Source organism: Myotis lucifugus, unplaced genomic scaffold, assembly GCF_000147115.1.
Source record: "Myotis lucifugus unplaced genomic scaffold, Myoluc2.0 scaffold_121, whole genome shotgun sequence".
Lineage (NCBI taxonomy): Eukaryota > Metazoa > Chordata > Mammalia > Chiroptera > Vespertilionidae > Myotis > Myotis lucifugus.
Window position 1 is genome coordinate 131898 of NW_005871169.1, and position 23302 is coordinate 155199.

The following is a 23302-nucleotide window of genomic DNA, read 5'->3' on the forward strand; positions in this document are numbered from 1 at the left end:
TCTCTGACATCCCCCAAGGGTCCCGGATTGAGAGAGAGAGGAGTCCAGGCCAAGGGACCCAACCAGTGCACAAGCGGGGTGGGGGGGGGGGGGTAGGAGGGGAGAGGGGATGCGGGAGGTTGGCCAGCCAGGGATGGACCACCGGAAGGCTCAGGGCATGTCCAGCCCATCTCACTCAGTCCTGATCAGCGGAACTCTAGCAGCAAGCTAACCTACCAGTAGGAGCATCTGCCCCCTGGTGGTCAGTGCATGTCACAGCAAGCGGTTGAATGGCCTTAGCATATCATTAGCATATTATGCTTTGATTGGTTGAACAGCCGACCAGATGACCGGACACTTAGCATATTAGGCTTTTATTATATAGGACTGTTGTCCTCATGAAATAAAAATGCAAAACATGTTGGTTGAATTAACTGAGGGAAAGAAGACCCCCAATGCAAGTGAAACTAGGTGTCTGGTAGAAGGGGCTGTCCAAGCCACCATTTATTTTCTCCACAGAGGCAACTCTTATTTACCATGATTAGGAATGATGCACACAGGTGTGTGTGTGTGCACATACATACACATAAAACATAGATACACACACAAATATACATTTACAAATTACTAGAACTTCTATTTACAGACTCAAAAAAACAACAACCCTCTAGTATAGAGCAGCCCTGCCTACACAGGAGGATTTTTAAAACCACGGGCTACAATGCCAAGTTCTTCGATTTTAATTCTGCATCTGCAGCCCAAAGGAAGACAGTGATGCATTGGGACGGTGGCCCTGAGCTGACAGAGGATCGCGGGCAGAGGCACTGCTAGTGCCAGAAGAGAAGGGAACAAAGTAGAAAATGACTGCTGGTCCCAGATTGTGCTTCCACGCTGACTCACTCCTTGCTTTGTTTCAAAGTGGGAAAGCACTTCCTCTTCCCAGCCCCTTTGTCACTGACATTTGAAAAGTCGGTAGAAAATCAGGAAGAACAGTCTCACAGTCATTTACCATTTACTGTAATTTGCATTCACAAGTGATCAGCAACTAAAAAAGTTTATAGTTTCTTTTGAAAATGTTTAAACATTTTTCTTAAGTAGATAAAAATGCAGAGGTTTTTTTCTTTTGCCCTTTTATGCAAATAACTTCATATGCAGAATATATTGCATTCTCTTTTTAACATAAGGCAAGAAATACACATTTACAAAGCAAAAATGTTTTAAAATCCTTGAAGTGGCAGTTATGATTGTTCAACAACACAATGCGTAAACAAAGCATGTCAACTACATTCTAAATCTGCTCAGACCATAGCAAACCTATTCAATGAGGCAAAATAATGTTTTGACCAACAGGACAAAAGTGATTTTGGTTAACACTTAAGATCTTTGTGGACCAATAAGTAACCGAACCTTAGCTGTTTGTTAATGTCTGCTGCTGTAACAGATTCATTGGGGAAGGGAAGTTGGCAGGAGAGAGGAAGAGAGGCTTTTGAATGTACTGATTATTTTTTTTGTTTAGGTTTATGATGAAAAATATTTCTTTGCACAGAGTTTTTGAGGGACAGCAAATATATAGAGTTGTCTAAAGTTTCTTTACCTTTAAAAGATAATTTTACTATCATGAGGTCCAAATAGTAAAAAGATAAAAATTTCTAAAGGATACTTATTATTTTGGTCTAGCATATTTTTCTATTTATTCATAAAGCTATCTTCTTACTCTTTGAATTACATTTTTACCATTTGAATATGACACGCTTCTTTTCTGGTAAAAATTAACCCCCTTGAGTTGTAAAAATAAGAAAGCAATATCTGATTACTCACTGAATAGAGAAAGATAAAAAGTAATTAGTTGTTCAATTGGTATTCAAGCAAGAGAAAATGATTGTTTATGCCAGGTTGTTAAGATAACAGATCCTTCTATCATACTATTTACAATGGACAAATTAACTGTTTTAAGTTTCTTTTGAAGGTTTGTTAGTGTTTCTTGTAAATATTTTCAAAACATGAAATTTTAAATGATCTTTTACTTAATACTAGTTTTAAATGACAGAATAGTAAAGATTACACACAAATATGAAAACTGTGCAAAGCATTATAGACAAAGAAAATTGAAGAATATTATAATCTGAATTTTCTTACAGAAAGAAGTCTGAGAATTACAAATCATTAAATTCATCTTTGAAAATGATAAAATTTTCCAGACAAGAATCCATGAAACCCTAACAGTTTAGGCAGCATTATTTTTTTGTTAGAAATCCTATCATAAGATGAAATAATTTTAGTTTTGGAAGTACCTAAAAGACTTTCTTAATAAAAGGTGCTGTGGCTAAATAAAAATTTTAAGTTAAACAGATAGAAATCCACTCTGCAAGCTATTCTTACATATTCCTTTGGTCACAAGTGGGATCAGCATTGTGAATCCAAAAACAATATGGATAGATACATGACTGATGGATAGGTATTGTCTAAAAGAGGAATGATAATATGTTCTATAGTTTTGTTCTTTAAACTAGAGATACTGTAAATATATGAAGCTTACAAAAAAAGCTAGATATTATTTGTAAAAGAGGAATAGTATCAGCAGTGTTTAATTCATTCACTCAATTCAGTACCATGGATTCCAAACTATTATTTCAATTTAATAGCTCAGGCTTGAAACATTATGTAGAAAATAGTTCAAAACAACTGTTCCCAAGGGCTGCAAAGTTCAATTCTTCTCTTGACTCTAGACAGATTCAGACATCTATGCATTGCTGGTCTATGCATTGCTGGGTCATGAACAAAATGGTCTGCTTTTAGGGATACACAAAAAGAAAATTAAGGCAGTCTCTTTTCATTCTGAATGTTGCCACCCATTCTTAAAAAGACCTTTGGACATTTGATGCCTTTCTTAATAGAATGGCATATTACAAATTTGTTTATGACAAATGCAAAAGCAGTGACTATGACTATACATGTGCATGCTTTGTTTTAAAGAGAACCTTATCTACCTTAAAGTGCTTCAGAAATACAAGGTGTGGCAGAAATCCTGTGCACACTCAGGAAAGTATATTATTCCTCATTGCTTAACACAGAAATATAATTTTTCATCCCTTAAGTTTAAATAATCAGAAAATGTAAAATGTCTTCTATATTTGTAATGGCCCACTTTTGTGTAGACCAAGCATGTCAAACTTGTGGGCTGCATGCGGCCCAAACGAATATTTCTGTGGCCCAGCCAATATAACGGTGTGAGCAGTTATTTACAATTATGAAAGGAAATAAGTCTCCTGTCAGATCCAGAATTACTGACATTCACCTTGGGTCAGTTTTGAAAGTAATCACTGTGAACAAGATTTCCCCCGAAGGAGGAAAGACAGTAGCAGAGAAGAGATGCCAAGTGTCAGGAAAAAAACATTAATGTTATCATTGCTCTTGTTCTTTTTTTTTTTGTATCATACTTTTCAAACTAAATCTACGTTTCTATGAAAATTGAAGCTTTTGTTTTTTTTCAGCCCACATAAACTTAAACCTTATTTATTTGGCCCGTGTTAGCCTTTGAGTTTGACATGCTTGGTGTACGGGTAGACCTAATAGTCTTTCCATCTAAGTCACAACACTTGACAAAGACACATGAGACACTCTGGACAAAGGTCCATAGAAGCTACTGTGTATCACATAAAATAACAGAATATCATTGATTATCATAAGCCTATATTCCTTATTTTTTCAATGAATTGGTGCTAAATTATAGAGCACTCATTAATTTCTGAGGGAAGACAAAGACTTCGTGTGATTTAGTGTATCAAATTGGTATTAGTATTTCTAAAAATTAAGTAAGCTCATGTCATAAGGGCTGGCAGATTCAAGATACTACAAATCTTCACGGGAGTAAGTAGTAGCCCTAATATTCCCCCAGATGTAGTAATAAAATCATGCTGTTGACATGCCTGTACCCACTCAGATCTGTTTTAGTCTTTGAGCTACAGTTACTTTTTATTACTCTATTTATGATTCTGGAAAAATCACAGAGAAAAACTAGTTGGTAAAACATGATGCATTAATATAGAATGGGACTGTCTACTGCAGTGATGGCGAACCTTTTGAGCTCGGCATGTCAGCATTTTGAAAAACCCTAACTTAACTCTGGTGCCGTGTCACATATAGAAATTTTTTGATATTTGCAACCATAGTAAAACAAAGATTTATATTTTTGATATTTATTTTATATACTTAAATGCCATTTAACAAAGAAAAATCAACCAAAAAAATGAGTTCAGGTGTCACCTCTGACACACGTGTCATAGGTTCGCCATCACTGGTCTAGTGCAATGACCCCAGAAACCAGACAGCTGAGGACATAGTTGAAGGGAAGTAGAGTTTGCCAACCCAAAATATGCCTTTTGGGATACTAGTTATTTTAAGCTGGTTATTTTTAAGAAACCAAAGACTCAGAAACACACCTCTGTCCTTCCTCTTTAATGCCTAAAAGGAATTTAGAGAGAAAGTGAGATTTAATCACAGATACCTATCCTATCTAATAAAGAAGGAATATGCTAATTGACTGCCCCACCCTCAAAGATGGTGGCACCCACAGCCACAAGATGGCAGCGCCCAGTCCCCTCAACCCCGCCGGGGCCTTGCCGCGTGCCTGCCTCCGAGTCCCCCAGGCCCCTCAGCCCCCCAGCCACCCAGGGCCGGCCTGAGGTGCAGGCAAGCCTTGGATAGCGGCTGCCCAGCCTCCCAGGGCTGCCTGAGGCTCAGGTAACCAGGGCTGCCTGAGGCTCAGGTAACCAGGGCCAGCCGAGGCTTGTGCTGCTGGCAGTGGCAGCAGCAGAGGTGTGATGGGGGCGTCGCCTTCCCCTGATCACCAGTCGCCTCCCGCCCCTGAGGGCTCCCGGACTGTGAGAGGGGGCAGGCTGGACTGAGGGACACCCCCCTCCAGTGCATGAATTTTCATGCACTGGGCCTCTAGTAGTCTAATATAAGCTAAGTGTGATAGGGAGGGACCTAGCAAGGTCCCTTTGATCAAAGTCTTACCTGTGTCCTATTGTTAAAGATGGCCCAGCAAACATTTGCTTTTTCATCTCCATGGGAATTGCCTTCCTGCTCTTTGAGGTCCCAAACCACAACCCATCTCCTCTCCTCCTTAGCTCGAGATGGCATATAAGCCCTTAAATGCCCACTCTGTTCATGGGTTTCATGTTCTTAGGAAACCCCTGTATATAATAGCACATTTGACAGTTTCTTTCTGTTAACTTATTTCATATTATTGATTGTTAGTCCAGCTTGGAGAACCTTTAAGCACAGGAGGACAATCATTTTTCTGCCCCCACAAAAGGTATGCCCTGTGCGCTGATATTGAACCTCAATATTCCATGGGATCTGATAGCCCCAACCCAGCTCCTAGCACGTCTGAAACTGCTGGCAGGCACGCCTGGGCCGCATGGAGCTTGATCCTTGAATGTTTACGTCCCCTGCACAACGCCTTTCACATGCTTGTCCCACAAAGAGGAAAAGCCAAGGGGACACCTCCCGCCCTGGAGCACTATGGTGGCCAGGAGAACAGGGGCCGTGAGCATCTGCTGGCTTTTCTGCTCCTGGGTTCCAGCCCACACTTAATGGCCACTTGCTTCTTCACCCTGAACCCCTTTTGCACAGCACATAAAACTGGATTATCAAACCAATCAATCTGCTTTTCAGCATGAGTTTTTAAAATCAATTAAAGGTCCTAGACCTTATGACATTTGGCCTTGTGCTATAATTTTTTAATTGAAAATAGTAATTTTCATGAATGTGTATTTTAAATTTTCTGTTGAAAGTTAGTTTGGGCAAAGAAGAAAAATGAGATTGCAATTAGATAGAATAGAAATTCAACTGATTAATAGTTACCTGGTGTTTCCTCTATTAGAAGTCGCCTATCACTGTCACTAGTTAGTGCAACGAGAGGCAGAGGATATAATAGGGTCCCCATGAGTGGCTAAGAAACTGAGGCTGGAAAAACAGTACAAATATTCTTAGAATTAATCTCAGGGTCCTGGTGGGGGAGGTTAAATATAATCTTTCTCTCTGTACATGGAGAATTCAAATATAGTTTTCACTCTGGAACATAATTCTGGTTCTGCAAATAATTTATATGACTAACACACTTAATAATTTTACACCCTGTATACATCATTTTGAAGACCATTTCCATGCCAAAACTATGTTAACTTAATTAGCTCATGAGGAAGCATCGTGAGACAATGCAGTTATTCTTTATGTAACTCTGTGAAGGACAGTTATGAATCTTCTTCCATTTTTGTTTCAATAAAGACCTGACATGTCAAGCTAAGAATAATATATAACTGAGCAAGATATATGATACCCTATTTTAATCCTCATTATCTTTTTAGAGGATGAGCAATCATTGCAGATCACGTCTGTCTGCTATTTTCAGTGCATTTTCTTCTTTGAAAACTACAAGTCCTTATCAATATTCCGTAAGAAAATGAATGGGATTAAATAAGAAGTTTAAAAACAAACTACATGTTTTTGCCAATTACCAAAACAGAAGAAAATGAAATAGATTTTGTTGTCAGCTGACATACAATCTCTGGCAATGCAGAGTTGAGGACATAAGGCCAGTTCCCAACCCACGTGAAGTGGGTGCTGTCACACTTGTGGCTGACCACACAGCCGGGTAGGCAATTAACCCTCAGAGTCAAGCAAGCACCAGAAGGTTGGGCAAAACTTTGGTCCCAGCAGTTAATGTAAGTTAATAATTAGAAATCTAAGTCTTTCTCAGATTCTTATGCTTATCCACAGCCTTTTCCCTAACTACCTTCTCATGTTACTCCACAATTCTCATCTAAAGTTAATTTATCTTTCCATCCCTAGATGTGAGCTGCCTCTTCCAACCCCAACTCAGACCCCCATAGCAATATTTTAGGAACATCAATGGAATCTTGCCTGATCCTATTTCAAATATTTTAGTGGCTTCCAAGTACCTTCCTGATGAATCCAAAACACCTTAACACAGTGTTGTGAACTGAATTTTGTGTCCCTCCCCTCAACCCCCGAAATTCATATGTTGAAATCCTAACCCCCCTAATGTGATCATATTAGAAAGTGGGACCTTTGGGAGGTGATTAGGTCATGAGGGTGGAGCCCCCATAAATGGAATTAGTGCCTTTCTAAAAGAGGCCCCAGAGAGCTTTCTAGCCCTTCAGCCATGTGAGGACTCGGTAGAATAATGGCCATTTATCAACCAGGAACAGGCTCTCACCAGACACCAGATCCTCCAGCACCCCTGATCTTGGACTTCTCTGCCTACAGAAGTGTGAGAAATAAGTATTGTTGTGTAAGCCAAATCTGTGTGAAACTCACTGTCTAGAAATATCTGACACAGGGCTACCTTCTAACTCTTTCTTTCTGACTTGGTTCATATGCCCTCATATCTTTCTTTCTCATCTTTTGTGGAAGCCAATCCGACACCAACATGCATTTGGGAAATTTCAATTCACTCGAGTCAAATAGGTGTGTTCCTTCAGGACTAATCTTAGAATTTCCTTGCACAGCCTTCTGGTTCTGCAACCACATACTAAAGCCTCTGAGAGTTTAACACCCCCTAAAATGGAAATGTTTCATTAAGAAAAACCGACACCAGCTTTTCACATTCATAATAAATATAGTAACAGAGCTACTCAGTATCAGGTGGTACTTTTTCCTTTTGGAAAAATGTCACAAATGTTCATGGTCACATTCTTCCCAGATGAAAGTCTCCTCTTCCATGAGAGCACTAAACAGAATAGTGGCCTAGAAAGAATCAGGACAGCAGTATTCTGCCAGTTTCCATTATTCTCTTTCTGTGAAATGGGATAATGTGTTTTATTACTACCTTACATTTTTATTCATTATTGTTGCCATTAGATCTCTGAGACACAGGAGCGGTAGGATTTTCATTTACTGAGAATATCCTGATGTATTCTCTATACTGCAAATATACCATGGACATTCTGCCCAGATGGGACATAATGGAATTTGCCTTTTTCTTTGTAACATAACCATCAAAGCAACCATACTCTTTTTTTTTTAGATTAAGCATTTGACAGTGACTTCTTTCCTTTCAAATGCATTACCTAGTGAGAAAGTGTGATAAAATATTAGCACACACATGATAACCATGTGTGCACCAATTGGCAATTGCTAACTTTTTAGAGAAACATATTGTTCAAGTTGTAAAAGTAAGATGCAGACACACTGGACAAATGTAGACCCCCCCAACAGAAGATCAGAGAGTTTTCCCATATGCAGTTAAGAGAAAAATGATTGAGCTCTAGTTTTTAGCTACACTTATCACACATATTTGGTGACCATTCTCCATAGCACCTCCTCAGATAAGAGAAACATGCATGATTCAAGAATTGCCGAAGATACCTGCAGTTTCTAATTTGGTACCAGAATGAGAAATCCATGAGACACGTTGATGGTAAGCAACTCTATCTAAGGTTTTTTGGAACCTTTCTATCCTCAAAACCACTAGGTAAATCTACCTGGTACTCTAATTCCTTGCAACTCAAAGTGTGGCCCGTGGTCTAGACACATCTGCATCCACTGAGAGGCATTGGTCAAGCTCACAATTTCTGAGTCAGTTTGGAACATAAAGCTACACTTATACAATCCATAAGCCCTACTTTTAAATCTTCCCTTCTTCAAGTCATCCAGGTGCTTTTCAATTAAGAAAAAAATCACATGTAATAATCCTTTTCAACGATTAATCAAAGAACTTATATGCATATATACATAACCCATGGTCACAGACAATAGTGGGGTGAAGGCCTCAGATGGGGGGTTGGAGTGCGGTGGAAAGGGTCAATGGGGGGGAATACCTTCAATAATAAAGATAAAATAAATTTAAAAATAAATTAAAACCAAATAAATAAATGTTTTAAAAAAATCCTTTTCAGGAACACTTCCATTGTCCCAAGAGAGGGAATATAAAGCTCCATATGAATAAGTGTTAAAAAACACATATTTGGTTTAGTGTGTTAGGAAGGAATTCGGGGTTGATTTATGTCAAGTGAAGAATAGTAAGTTACCGACACCTTCACACAGGAATAAGATAATGCAAGTGAGCTTTATGAAACTCACCAAACACTGACCCCTCAGGCCCTCTCGGTTCTATAAGGCACCTCTGATGCTCTGAGTTCTCTGAGTAGCCAGCTGCGAGGTGAAGATACCCAGGCTGCTTGCGCATGCGTGTGTCCCTGGGGTCATGGGCTTCACTGAAGGCTGCTCAAGCAAGGCTGAGTGTGGATGGAATTCTACTTTACCTGAAAGTCCTGAAAGCCTTCATATTCCCAAAGTAATCACAAAACATAGCACAGGAATGATTGCCTTATGACACCACACTCTCAACACCTACAAATCAGAAGAAGGCCCTGTTCTTCTCCTTGGCTAAGTGGTTACATGTCCACACGATCAGAGAAATTACCAAAAGGAAGTCTCACATGGACCAACATTCAGATTAACAGTGGCATTTGCTCACTGTTGAGTCCATGCTGGCTCAACAAGAAGTACAAATGATTTCAAGACATCTTTATATCCTCACCGGAAGAATATTTTAAAAAGAAAAACAACTAAAAACAATGGCAACAACAAAAAACTTCAATTGGAAGAATTCTTTAGCTGGGACACTGGGTTCTACAATCCCACCATTATCTGTTCTTGTGCAGAGCCAGAAAAAATACTGTCACCAATTTAAGAGAATAACAGTCTTTGTTTCATAATGAATTTGTGCCAAAATAGTAAATATGCTATTGTCCTTTGTTTTTGTTCAGTGAAAGTGGGATATAAAGTCTAGACATGGCAGAAGTGAGGACATGCACAGGAATACCTAACGGGTGGTTTTAGTCTCAGTGGGATACAAATTATTTTTTAAGAACTCCAAGTACAGCCCGGGCTCTCGGGCAAAATAATTCTGATTCCTGACATCGACTGTGGAAGCATCTAAAGCAGTGGTTCTCAACCTTCTGGCCCTTTAAATACAGTTCCTCATGTTGTGACCCAACCATAAAATTATTTTCATTGCTACTTCATAACTGTAATGTTGCTACTGTTATGAATCGTAATGTAAATATCTGATATGCAGGATGGTCTTAGGCGACCCCTGTGAAAGGGTCGTTTGACCGCCAAAGGGGTCGCGACCCACAGGTTGAGAATTGCTGCTCTAAAGGAAAAAGCACACTGGCTTTCATGCTATTGCTTATAATCAGCTATATAGATCAAAATGCCTATTCCTAAAAGACAATAAAGATCTTGCCCCCATGCCCAGCACAGAATGGTCACTCTATAAACATGTGGTTCATTTCTCTTTTTATTCCTGTTTACCTCAATCCAGCAAAAGTATTTTCCCCAAAAAGAGATGCAACAATGTTCAAAAATACTATTTCAAGGGCCAGGATAAATAAACTTCGCAGAAAATTTCAGATGTAGGCTTTTGTTTCCAGAGTTATGGTGGTGCCAAGAGATGACTTATGGGACTTTAGTCCCATAATCTTCATCAGTCCCCAGAATGCCATCAAAATAAATAAACTCTCAAAATAGAGGGAGTCCTATTCCTGTTCACATCTAATTTCAAGGTAAGTCCCCTTCCAGCCAGACTGAAACTCTAACGCTGCTGTCATGTTGCTATCTGGGTGCTGCAGCTGTCCAAAATCCTCCCGTAATCAAAGTGCCATTTATTGTTCCTTATATATTAGAGGAAGCCAAGTCCAGTAGGAAGGCTAAACCTGAGTTTACATGCGAGCTTCAGCTTCTTTACTCATTAATGGGAGTCCTTATTAAAAATGCTAAACCTGAATCTGAAACACTAAACCTGATCGCCCTCATGTAAGTCACTGAGATGGCTCAGAGAACCTGGGGATGCCGATCTCTCTAGGCTGATATCAGGACTAAGAAAAACAATATCCGTGCAACACCTGGCTGATCTTAGCGCCGCTCGAGCACCCAGCAAATAGCGCCCTGCACCGTCCTTCCTTTTTCTTTTCACCGATTCAAAATCACTGACATTAGGAGGTCTCCCTCTGTTAAAGTAGAAAAAGAAAAAATTGGCTGAATTACAAAATCAGAGCTATAATAGCTACTGGGCTGTATTTCGAGGAGGGCTCATACATCCTTGAGCAAAGGGCTTTGCTATTCTACAAGAGATTAGGGGGAATTCGGCATCCTGCACAGAGATCACAGAGTTCTAGGAATGTGTGCCCCCCTCTTGCCATCTCAGTGGTGCAGCTGTGTGCAGAGAGTAAACACCTCTGCTGAGCTCGCCTTTCTTTATGCTGCACCCCAGCTGAAGAGCTTCTCAGGGAAGAATAATGTTCCCTACTCTGAGTTGCTATAACAACATAGTTGCCAAAATAGCAGGCACACGGCAGGAGTCGAATAGCTTCTCAGAGAGATTGTGCGACTCCTGCTCCTGGCACACCCTCTGTGGCCTGTTAAGGGTCCTGGCTGAGGCAGCCCGGGGCCATCAGAGTCACATACCAGTTAAGGAGATGGAGAGGGGTTTTGGAAATCGTTGGGCTTCCCACATACATAGAATTCCACTGGCCTGTGCTGCAGATCTTCTGAAAAGTCCTCTCGCTAATGAGGCGGCAAGTGATGCCTTGATACAATTGGCAGAACTATGTTGTATCTATTTCATGAACTTGAGTTTTTTCCTAAATAATGAGTAGTTCACAGCAGTAAAAAAGAATAGTGTCTGGTTCTTAAAAAGTATTAAGCATGTCACCTGGGAGAAAGTAGAACTAAACTTCAGATTGAAAGAGAATATACAAATGGACAATGGTCAGACCATGGATGACAACAGAACTCTGACCCCATCCTCTAGAGCAGTGGTTCTCAACCTTCTGGCCCTTTAAATACAGTTCCTCATGTTGTGACCCAACCATAAAATTATTTTCGTTGCTACTTCATAACTGTAATGTTGCTACTGTTATGAATCGTAATGTAAATATCTGATAGGCAGGATGGTCTCAGGCGACCCCTGTGAAAGGGTCGCTCAACCGCCAAAGGGGTCGCAACCCACAGGTTGAGAACCATTGCTCTAGAGTCCAGGGAGCCAGAACAGAAGCTTGGCAGCAACTGGCCCATGATGGGCAGGACTTGATTAATACTTCTCTATTTTTTTGTCCCTGCGTCCAACTCAGGACCAACCACAGGGAGCTGTATATGCCCCCCCAACCAATCACAGGAAGTGTTCTGTTTTTAAATAGCCTACCTCTAGCTTCTGCAGGCCAACAATCACCAATCAGAGCTTACGTAAAGATTTCTCTTTTTTTAACTGAAAACCTTTCCCATGCCTTGACTACTTATGAGTCTCCACCAAAGGCAAGTGATGGAGGCTGGCTCCCTTGCTATTGCAAACTGAGTAAAACAGCTTCATTTGGGTGGTTTTTGCTTATTTCCATAAGTGTTGTTTTTGTTATATCTAGTGTACGAACAAGATCATATTTTATGATTTGCAATGTTCAGGACTGAGGCCTCTGGGTAACCCTAAAATCTATCTAAAATATGCCCTCAGCAAACTTCCAGACTCACCAAACCCATCACCAACCCCTTCTCCTTCCTCCCTTCCCCTTCCACCTCCTGGCTCCACCCATAACAAAGAATGACTTACAGTCAGAGTGGCCAACCGTCCCAGTTTGCCCAGAACTGTCCCACTTTTAGCCCGGAAAGCCCTACAAGCCAGAAAGACCCCAGCCCTGGACCCCTCAGCATGCCATGCTGTTGTTCGACTCGGCCTCTGCAGATGAAATTCTCTCTGCCAGGATTCTTCTCTCTCCCCACTGCCAAGTTGTCAACCTGGCGGACTCTTCTCAACCCGCCAAGACCCTGACTAGATGCCCAACCCTAGAGTTAACTTCTTTGACAACAGCCCACCTCCTAGCCCCAAGCAGATGATCACTCCCTCCTCGATGCCTGCCATGCTACAGCCTGTATCTATTTCTGTACATATCGCCTGGTATAGGGAAGATTTGATAATGGCGAGGAGACCCTCTTACACGGTACATCCCCTGCAGGCAGGTGCTGTATTGTCTTCATCTTTGTGTTCCCCTCACTGCCTTCACCACACCAAGTCCATGCTTGTCTGTTTCATGAGTAAATGAATTTGTGGGTGCTTAAATGGTTTACCTATTTATTTATTTAATAGAATTGTTTATTATTGGATTACTGAATATTAACAAATTAATTATTTATCAATGAATTAAATTGATCTTTACAAAAAAAATGGTCCAAAAGTCCTAGGTTGAGCTGAAATGACAGTACATATATACCGGTGCCTTAGCATAACTGTACTCATTAATCCATTTCAATTATTCAGGCTGTTTACCTCAATCTGGGTGGCGTTGTCCTGCCCATCATCCAGCAGCAGGTCTGTGAAGCCTCGGGGCTCTGGGGAGTCTTGGCCCACGCTCGCTCGGTTTGTGTCCACAGCCTTGAGGGGATCTGTGTTCCTTTTCCACCTGTGGCTGAATGTATGTGTGTCTACTTCTATCTCCTCTTCTGCTTGCGGGAAGGCCTGAGCAACTTGGTGCTGCCAATCTGTTTGAAAGTAAATAAAACAACGAATTACTTACTTGCTATGAATCATACACATGTTATCAACTTCAGTAGGAAAAATATCTGCTAGTCATGAAAATAGAGAACTAGTTCATACCAGTGAAACCTGTTTAATGGTATATTTTGAGTTGGTATGCACGTCTCTGAGTAGAATGCAATTTTAGGACACATCATAAGTCGTGACAGTGGTTAATGTGAAGACCCAGCAGAGTCTCTAAAACAGATGTGCAGCCCTAAAGCAATGCATTTTTATTCCCTCCCCTCCCCACCTTCCACAACACACTCCATAAATATTCCCCGGTTGTTCTGAGAAAACAAGCTACAATCTAGACAAAAGAATGAAAACCAAGTGATTCTCAGTCCATTTGAATATAGAAGTCAGACATTATTAACTTGTGAACTAATATCCATTTCACATGAGTTATGTTGAACAGCAGAGGGGCAATAATGTGTTTGAACGGTTTAAATACTACACGGAATGATCTTCGTGTAAATGTGCTACCTGCTTTGTAGCTCACAAGTCAGACTTGGCTCACTGCCTAACTCATTTAATAAGCAACACTCTCAGGAGGCATCGCAAATGCTCTTGTTCACTTGTGCTGTTCTTGCCTTAGAAACTTGCTGGGGTGGTAAAGAATGACAGTGATAGGCACTTAGAGAAATGAAATGGAAGGCAAGGGGATCAAATCACAAAGGTATTTTAAAGCTATCTGCAGGGACTGTCCTTGCTGACCCAGCTCATCCTGCCACTACAGGAGGGAAAATTAGATTTAATCATTAGTCCTAGTCTTTCATTTCTGTGCGTCAGCAGGGGAAGGTATACCACAAGTCTGAGAAATTCAGTTTCTGACTAGGAAGAACAGTCCTCTTCTACACAACGATTACCAAAAGATATGAAATGACAGCCTTTATAACTGGCAGGATATGGCTTCAAAAAGAGCTTAAGAGAGCAGTGATTTAATCATAGCTGTGAGGTTCCTCTCAATACAAGAACATTCCAAGAAACCAAAATGTGTTTAATGTGGCTTATGATACCATTGACTCAGTTACTCAGAACTCTAATAACTAAGGTAAGGCTACCACTACTCATCACAGGAAAATAGTCTAAAATATCTCCCTTTCAACTCAAAAAAAGGTGATAATTCTTCTTGACAGAGAGACTATTCTTTGGTTTCATCATGAACTTAAAAGATCTCCTACTGCCTGATGCTTTAGTGGATACAGCTTAGAGAGAAACACTACCACAGGGTCGGCAATCTAGACTTTTCTATGGGCTCATAGAATGATAGGATTTAAAAGAACCATGGAGAATGAAAAGGACCAAGAACTCCAGAAATGCCACAAAAATGTAGCACTATGTTCAATTCATAGAACTGATGTAAGACTGCAAAAAGCTCATGTACGAAAAGGGTTGATTATGGTCCCCTCCCACCCTCCACTACAAGAAATGTTTCCTTTTTTTTTAATGCTCGCTTGAGGATATGATTTTATTGATTTTAGAGAGAAAGGAAGGGGGGGGAGAAAAACATAGATATGAGAGAGAAACATCCATTGGTTGCCTCCAGTATGCGCCCTTATGGGGGACAGAATTTGCAGCAAGCTAGGTATGTACTCTGATCAGGAATTGAAACCTCAACCCTTTGGTGCATAGGACAACACTCCAGCCAACTGAGCCACCTAACCAGGGAGGGAAATGTTTGTTTTTTAACACTGTTGTTCCCACTAGCCATTGGACAGTGCTCAGTAAATTTTTGTTGAATGAGTGAATAGGCCGATGAATTGTTGATAGTCTCTTTGGAGCAAGAATGACAGGACTAGACAGAATTGTGTAATAAAAGAAATACTGTATAAAGATTCAGGAGACTTTGAGTGGAAATTTTAGTGTTAGGTTTGCTGGATATGGGGTTGAGAATAGTTCACAAAACTCCCTGTGCTTTAGTTACCCTATATTTTAAATGGGAATGACACTATTTTACCTGAAGTAGACAGCTTTTCCTGAGGATGTGTAAGACCTATGATTCTAGGCAAAGATACAGAGAGCAGTTTTATTTGCTTCATTTATATATCCTGCCTCATTACTAAAATTATATGAGGCAACTTACAACAAAGGTAAGCAATAAGTTTTACAACAACCAAATCAGGACCTCCTAGCACCAGGCTTAGGTTAACCTTAGGGCTGTGCATTTGCCTTGCACTAGGGGGGTGGGCATCTGAATGCAAACAGTCCTGGAGGAACAACTGAAAATCTACACAGGGTCCTGGCTCAATGGTCAACCTAGATAAGCAATGTGGCAAATGCAATGCAGTTAATGGAGTCAACAGTCCTAGATACAAAGAAATATTTTTTAAAATCACACAAAAGGAATGGGTCCAACCAGAGGTGTTTTTTTTTTCCTTCCAGTATAATGTAAATTAGGGAAAATATACCAAAAACTTCAAAGACTTAGATTTTATTAAAATCTTCAAAACAGACTTTCAAAACAACTCTGGGTTTCTTTTAAATTAGTATTATTGCTGGATATTAATTAACTGGTATTGATTTTACCACTATCTTTTCAGATGTCTATAGCACAAGATAAAATATAGTATTTTCCATGATGCCTGTCATGCCGGTCAGTCACACCAGCTCCTGCGGCTCTGGCCCAGGGCAGGCAGTAGGTGAAATAATCAGCACGGGAGGGGCTGTGTGCATAGGAATCCATTTCCCAACTTCCCTGAGCCCCCTTTCTCTTTCTCTCCCTGTTTTCCTACCCAAGAAAAGAAATAAAAGGGCGCTTCAAATCTCAGGAACAATAAAGTTCATATTCCCCGCTGTTAAGTTAATTAAACAAGGAGGCCATTAGAATGAGGTGGTACTAATACCTTAGCAGCCTACATAGTAAGCAAACCCCAACCTAAGCCTGTAAATGCCTCAGAGTTAAGAAATCAAACCTGCCCTGATCGGTTTGGCTCAGTGGATAGAGTATTGGCCTGCGGACTCAGGGGTCCCAGGTTCGATTCCGGTCAAGGGCATGTACCTTGGTTGTGGGCACATCCCCAGTGGGGAGTGTGCAGGAGGCAGCTGATCGATGTTTCTCTCTCATCGATGTTTCTAACTCTCTATCCCTCTCCCTTCCTCTATGTAAAAAATCAATAAAATATATTTTTTTAAAAAAAGAAATCAAACCTAAGGGCCATCAGCCACAAACAGCCAACTCTGCTTTTCTGAATCCAGCAAATGCTGAAGCTGTAGCCAATCAAATGGTTTCCTTACTTTGCTTCCACCTTTTCTCCAGAAAAGTCTCTCCCCTAGCTCCTGTCCTTGGCATGCTCCTAACCCCTTCTGATTTGGTGCTGTCCCTTGGAACTGATTCTTGCTCAGGTGAACTTAAATTTTGTAATATGTCAAACATTATCTTTTAACACCGCTTACATTGAAGTTTGGGTTGTTTCATTAATGTGCCAAACTCCTGTTTTTGCAGTGACTATTCAAATTTTATTATTAAGATTACTGAGGAAGGGAAATTAACCAACAGGTAAGCCTCCCAGATGAAGCAAGAATCAGTGTTTACTCCAGCACTTACAAAGGTAAGTCTCCAGATATCTGTGCAGTTTTGGTGTTGTGTCTTTTTTAGTTTTTCAGCTGTGTTTTAAAATTTTTCTCTCTTGCTTTACCATCACATCAGCTAATACAATCATTGATTGGATTGTCTCCATCATGGATGGGCTTGCTCCTTCTAAAATTTGCTACCTTAAACTGGATAAACTGATAAAAATGGATCCCTTGCTGCCTCCAATTGTATTTACAAAGACTAAACATAATCTAAAGAAGGACCTGAGGGTTTTCTAATGAGAAAATTTTTAATTTTTAGAGCCTGGCCTCCATGAATTTTCCTTTGGTTGCTATTTTGGACATAACTCTCTTTCTCTGGTTATGTGATGAATAAGCAGACTGCCCAATCATGTACAGAGGGTGCATTCCTATATGTTCATTATTCAGTAGACTGAAGTATAAAATTGGCTTAGATTTTGGTCCCTTTTCAGAATCATTTTTAAAGAAGATAAGGCAAGTCAAAAATGGATGTTTTACAGAAATAAAGATGGAGAAAAACTGACAAAACCACAGCCTAGTTATCTACACTGTGAATTATTCCTATACACTTCACAAGTTTTCAAACTCATGAAAATATTTTAAATCACCACCAACACAAATCATTCAGAAGCAAGATGAACGATATATGTAATATAATCTTTCCCTTCCCAGCTGCAGTGAAAACAAAAGCAACAGGAGGGATCTTCGAATCATCTGTTTGAACAGATTGTATGCTTTCTGTCCACTGTATGTTAATTAAACTACCGCTGAAACCCTTCAAAGATAATGTTCTCCAATGTATTTTGCTGTAGTTGTTAATCATATAACTAAAAAAAACATTAAATATATCTAATGACTCCCATTTGAATATAAAGAGAGAAAACTTAAGGATGTATTTTTTGTATATAACATATAAGTTGATCTTAACACATTCTTGAAATATTTTACTTAATTAAGATAGCTGATAAGCTATTACTGAAGAAGTCATTTCATTATATTTCAAATAGAACATCGCTATGAAATCCAATAATGCCTAGCTAATGAGTATAAAAGAAACTTATGTATATCCTTCTATCATTATTTGCAAACCTAGCAAGTCTCTTTTGTGCCATCATATACTATAAAATGAAATAATGTAAAATAATATAAAAACAATAGGGAAGAAAGCTGTGCAGGGCTATATATGTTTATATTGGTGTGCTATCCTAATGATTTTATTTAAATACCTTACATTTAATTATTATAATAGTTATATGTTGAAAACATCTTGGAACCCATTTCTTGAGGCTTGCATACAAATCATATGCACAATACACATGGAACCACCAAGAAGTAACTACATATACTGACATGAATCTTATGTAATTAGGATCCGTCCGCACCTTTTGATAAGCACTTTGGGTCTGCGCTTACCAAGAAAACAAAATCACCCCTTTGAGTCCTCTGCAGAAACACTGATATGCTTCACTGAATACAGATTTATTGGCTAGATTCATCTGAGAAAAGATAAAATTATTTGGCTAAGGTAGACTGCCATATGGCTTTGCATCTCAATTTATTGTCAAAGTGAGGAAGAAATTTTATGCAAATGATATGTCCCCGGTTATGTCCTATAATGAACTGACTACCCAGTGGGCTTTGAGGTTTCGCTGATAGCATTATAGAGTAAGAGAGCTACATAAGTGAAAGCATACAGAATGTTTTGTTGAGAGATATAAAAGGGCTTTAGAGGGACTTAAACATCATAATTTTTTTAAGCTCCCGATGTAATTCTTAGTACCTTTATGGGTAAGAACTACTGCTTTGGTTCTGGTCCCTCCATAGGTGCCTTACGTCATGTCATCACCACCTTTTGCCTCCAAACTGGTCTTACTGTCTTCAAACTCTTTCTTGTCCAATCCTGTTTCCTGCTGTTGTTACCTGATATACTTTTCAAATGTATTCATTTATTTTTTCTATTAAGACCTCTAATGGCTCCTTACCACTCACAAAACTATAAACCACTTCATGCTCTTGTTCCAAACACCCCCTTGTCTCTGACTCCCCTTCAGGCCCTGTGCTCCCACCACGCAGAATTCTCAGTAACCTCTTTACTGCAATGAATACAGTTACTTTTGCATGGAGACAAGCCTTTCCTCACCCTGGATTTTAGAAAATTTCAAGTTTCTTCAAGATTCAGCTCAATAATTGTCTTGTTAAATGAAGCTTCCCTTGAGTCACCCAGGCAGAGCTAATTGAGTTTTCTTCTATAATGTAATAACTCTTTTTACCCGACTTTTGAAACACTTTTCTGCCTGTCACTTGAATGTGCGATTATGCAGAAAAGAGTTAACACAGCCTGAGACTGCTATCCACAGAAAATTGTGTTTGCGAGGCCCTTGGCTGGTGGTGAAGAAATTAGACTTAGGGCGATTTCCCCCATTCCCTAACAGATAAGAGTGGCTCACTGTGGCTAAGCCTTGTGAGTAAACAATAAGGTTTCTGCTGAACACCTGCCTTCCTTCCGGGAGTCTGGAATTTTGGGAAATGCTGGACAGAAGGCAGTTATGTGCACAGCTCCCATTAAAAACCTTGGGCATTGCGTTTCTAATGACCTTCCCTGTAGACAATACTACTTCACATGTGTTGTCACAGCTCGTTGGTGGAGGAATTAAACATCCTGTGTGCTCCTGCTGAAGAGGGCTTTTGGAAACTTGCCCTGGTTCCACACAAGTGCCTTTCCCTCTGCAGATTTTGGTTATATCTCTTTTCTATAATAAATCATAACCATGGGCACAGCTATATGCTGAGTCATGTGAGTCCTCGTAGTACATCCCCAAACCTGCCTTAAAGACACCTGATGCAGAGATGTTTTAGAAGAGCGACTCTATCTTACTTATATTTTTGTCCCATCAGTACAAGCACAGACACTGAAATGTAATAACTATTTAAAGGTTTTTTTATTACGAAAGAATGAATGAGTAAATGAATGATTGGTCAGTTTGCTGCTTATTTGAGAAGTGTCTTACAAGTGATGTATGCAATTTATTGTCCAACTTCTTAGGATTTTAGCCATGTTTTTTAATAGTCAGGTAACAGGGTGGATGAAAGAGGAAACTGTGGGAAAACAAATCTATAATAGCTCCTATTTATCTTATTTGAGTTTGATTCTAAAATAGTTGCTGGCCAGTTGAGTGATGTTCAACAACACGTAGGGTTGCAGTTCACCATCTCAGCCCTTTTTCCTTTAATGGACTCAGTAAGAAATGCAACATATGTCTTTGAAGAATGGACATGGCCCAGCTAAATTGAGAAGATCTGGAGTAGATGAAACGAGAACAATTTTAAGTTAAAAGTAGAAAATAAGTGAGAATTACTCAAGAAGTTTGACGCATAGGAGCTCAGTTTCTGAGACAGCAGAGCATTAGAACCATAAAGGCCTTAGGCCAACATTTAAGCACCTGCACACCCCCTGGCCATGAGTCTCCTTCTCTGACTTCTGAGCCATTGTAGGGTTCTGAGTTACTGTAGGGTATTTTTCTAAAGAATATTAGGCAGGCCTGGCCAGTGTGGCTCAGCTAAGTGGTTGAGCATCGACTTATGAATCAGAAGATCATGGTTCAATCCCCGGTCAGGACACATGCCCAGGTTGCTGGCTTGATCCCCAATAGGGGTGTGCAGCAGGCAGTTGATCAATGATTCTCTTTCATCATTGATGTTTCTATGTCTCTCTCCCTCTCTCTGAAAACAATAATAAACATTTTTTTAAAAAGATTATTAGGCAGTGTAAAAAATATACAAAAAATAAGCAGAATGGGAAAATCTAATCAAACATTACAAAATAGAATTAATTTATAATTCTAAAGTTTAATATATTAAATAAGATAATAAGCAGACATTTTAATTTTACCCATAAGAATGACAAATTATTCTATGGGAAAATGCTTAAAGTTTAAGACAATTTTAAAGTACTGCAATATATTTACTAAAGTATAAAAATAGAAAGAATAAAACTGTATTAAGTTAATGGGAGTTTTATGAATTGCTTTTAATATGGGTTAATACTAATAAAAATAACTAATCCTCACTTAAGATTAGTTAAATTCCAAGCAATGCTCTAAAAATTTGCATACATTAGTGTATTTGGCATGTATTATTATTAGCCCATTTTACATATGAAGATATTGATACATATGAGAGGTGCTAGACTAGGAAGGTAACCAGAGCTTGATCCAGAGGTTTAGTCTTAACTATTATCTAATCTGCCTCTGATTAGTGTTTCAGGGGCCAATTTAGCAATCTATTACAAAGCCTAATGACATGACAAAAAGAAATAATCTAAAATTAAAAAAAGTAAATTAGACAAAATGGGTTATTTAAAAGAGCAAAACTATATAAACAATCTAATATTTGAAAGCAATAAGAACTACAATATCCATCAAGTTGACTGTACCAATGAGAGTAAATGGAACAATATTAATTAATGTAAAAACATAGCCATAATAGCACATTAATATTGATTATATTTTTATTACATCTTGAAAGATTGTTAAGTACTTTAAAATAAATAATTAATAATCTTGTTAATTAAGAAATTTCTATTATTAACTGCCAAGTAGAAATTTAAAAATAAATACATTACTTCAAGTAGATTTAAGCATTTGTTTTATGGTGATATAACTTCCTGTTTCGTAATAAAAAGGACGATTGTCAAATAACTCAGACCATCCACTGAGTTTTCAAATAAAGCTGTCAGATTTGAAGAATACACTCATTTTCACATGAGCCATATCTACAAATAATTTATAAACAGAGAAAATAGCATTTAATTAAACCTGAGAATCTGTCTTTAATAAGCTACTTTAGGTTTTCTGTAGAAAACGCTGTATCATGAACCTACATCGAAGTTTTAGGTATGTGACTGCCTACTATCTATAAAATGAGAGGGGGCAGCTTTGTAGCCTTTACAATCCCTCCCAGTTATAAAAGCCTGTCATCTACTGGCTAGCTAATATCTTAACATATTTAGGGCTATTTTGGATCATATATATTACATATTTGTTTTCAGGTTTTCTATTGAACTTGTAAAAATTTATGTACTGTGAGAGTTTATAGCAGCGGTTCTCAACCTATGGGTCACGACCCCTTTGGCGGTTGAACGACCCTTTCACAGGGGTTGCCTAAGACCATCCTGCATATCAGATATTTACATCACAATTCATAACAGTAGCAACATTACAGTTAAGAAGTAGCAACGAAAATAATTTTATGGTTGGGTCACATGAGGAACTGTATTTAAAGGGCCAGAAGGTTGAGAACCACTGGTTTAGAGCCTCCAGAACACAATAAAAAACAAAAACTTATATGGTAAAACACTTCTATTTATCATTAGTCATCCTAAACTACAATTGTTTCATGTATTGGGGAATGGCTGACTTTAGAATAAGGGCTTTGCACAAAAAAACTAATTCCCAACCAGGGGAGATGAAAAATTCTATAAACAAGGACCAGCCATGGCCAATAGCCTCTCTAAGAAAAAATTCGAGTCCTCTGAGCCAGAACAGACCAGATGGAATCAATTGTTATAATGGTGCCCAGTGTCAAAGATGACGTCCAAATGCCTAGGGCCCGAATCACGGAGGGGCCTCAATTTAATTATGGCTGCCAGATGTCTGACAGACGCCATCTCATTGCATATTGTCATCAGACCATATTCAGTCTGTGGAATCAGAATCTATAATGGCCAATGTCAAGCATAGGCTGACTTAGCCAATGGCCACAGATGCCAACCAACACATGTGTTTCTATCAGATTATGTTTTATAAATTTTGCCTGATTTAAATCATGTAAATCATACCATTATCAAAATAGCCCACATTTCTATAGGTTAAATGCCCTCTAGAGACTTTGTGGGGACTTGGACAAGAGGCCAAAATCAACTTCAATTTCCTCATCACAAAATTATCTCTATTGTTTTTTGTTTCAAATTATGTTCCTTGGGTTATAACTGTAACCTCAGGCAAGTCCTTCTGGGCCTATGTTTCTTTGTTAAAAGAGAACCTTAGTAAGTGGAAGAGTTGATTCTATTCTTAGATTCAAAACCAGCAATATTTTTTGGAAATTTAACTAAGTGACTCTAAAGTTCAACCTGAACAAATAACAAGTTAACTGCACTCCAACACCTCACTTCCCTGC

General features: G+C 39.1%; 1 protein-coding gene across 1 annotated transcript in view; it reads right to left on the bottom strand.

Annotated features, from left to right (window-relative positions):
• The window catches only part of LOC102442689 (plexin domain-containing protein 2-like), a 315731-nt gene that overhangs the window by 131644 nt on the left and 160785 nt on the right, over nucleotides 1-23302 (bottom strand). The window contains exon 2 of the mRNA XM_006093737.3: nucleotides 13328-13539. Coding sequence (XP_006093799.2) covers nucleotides 13328-13539 — 212 coding nt within the window. The remainder of the gene's footprint in view (nucleotides 1-13327; nucleotides 13540-23302) is intronic.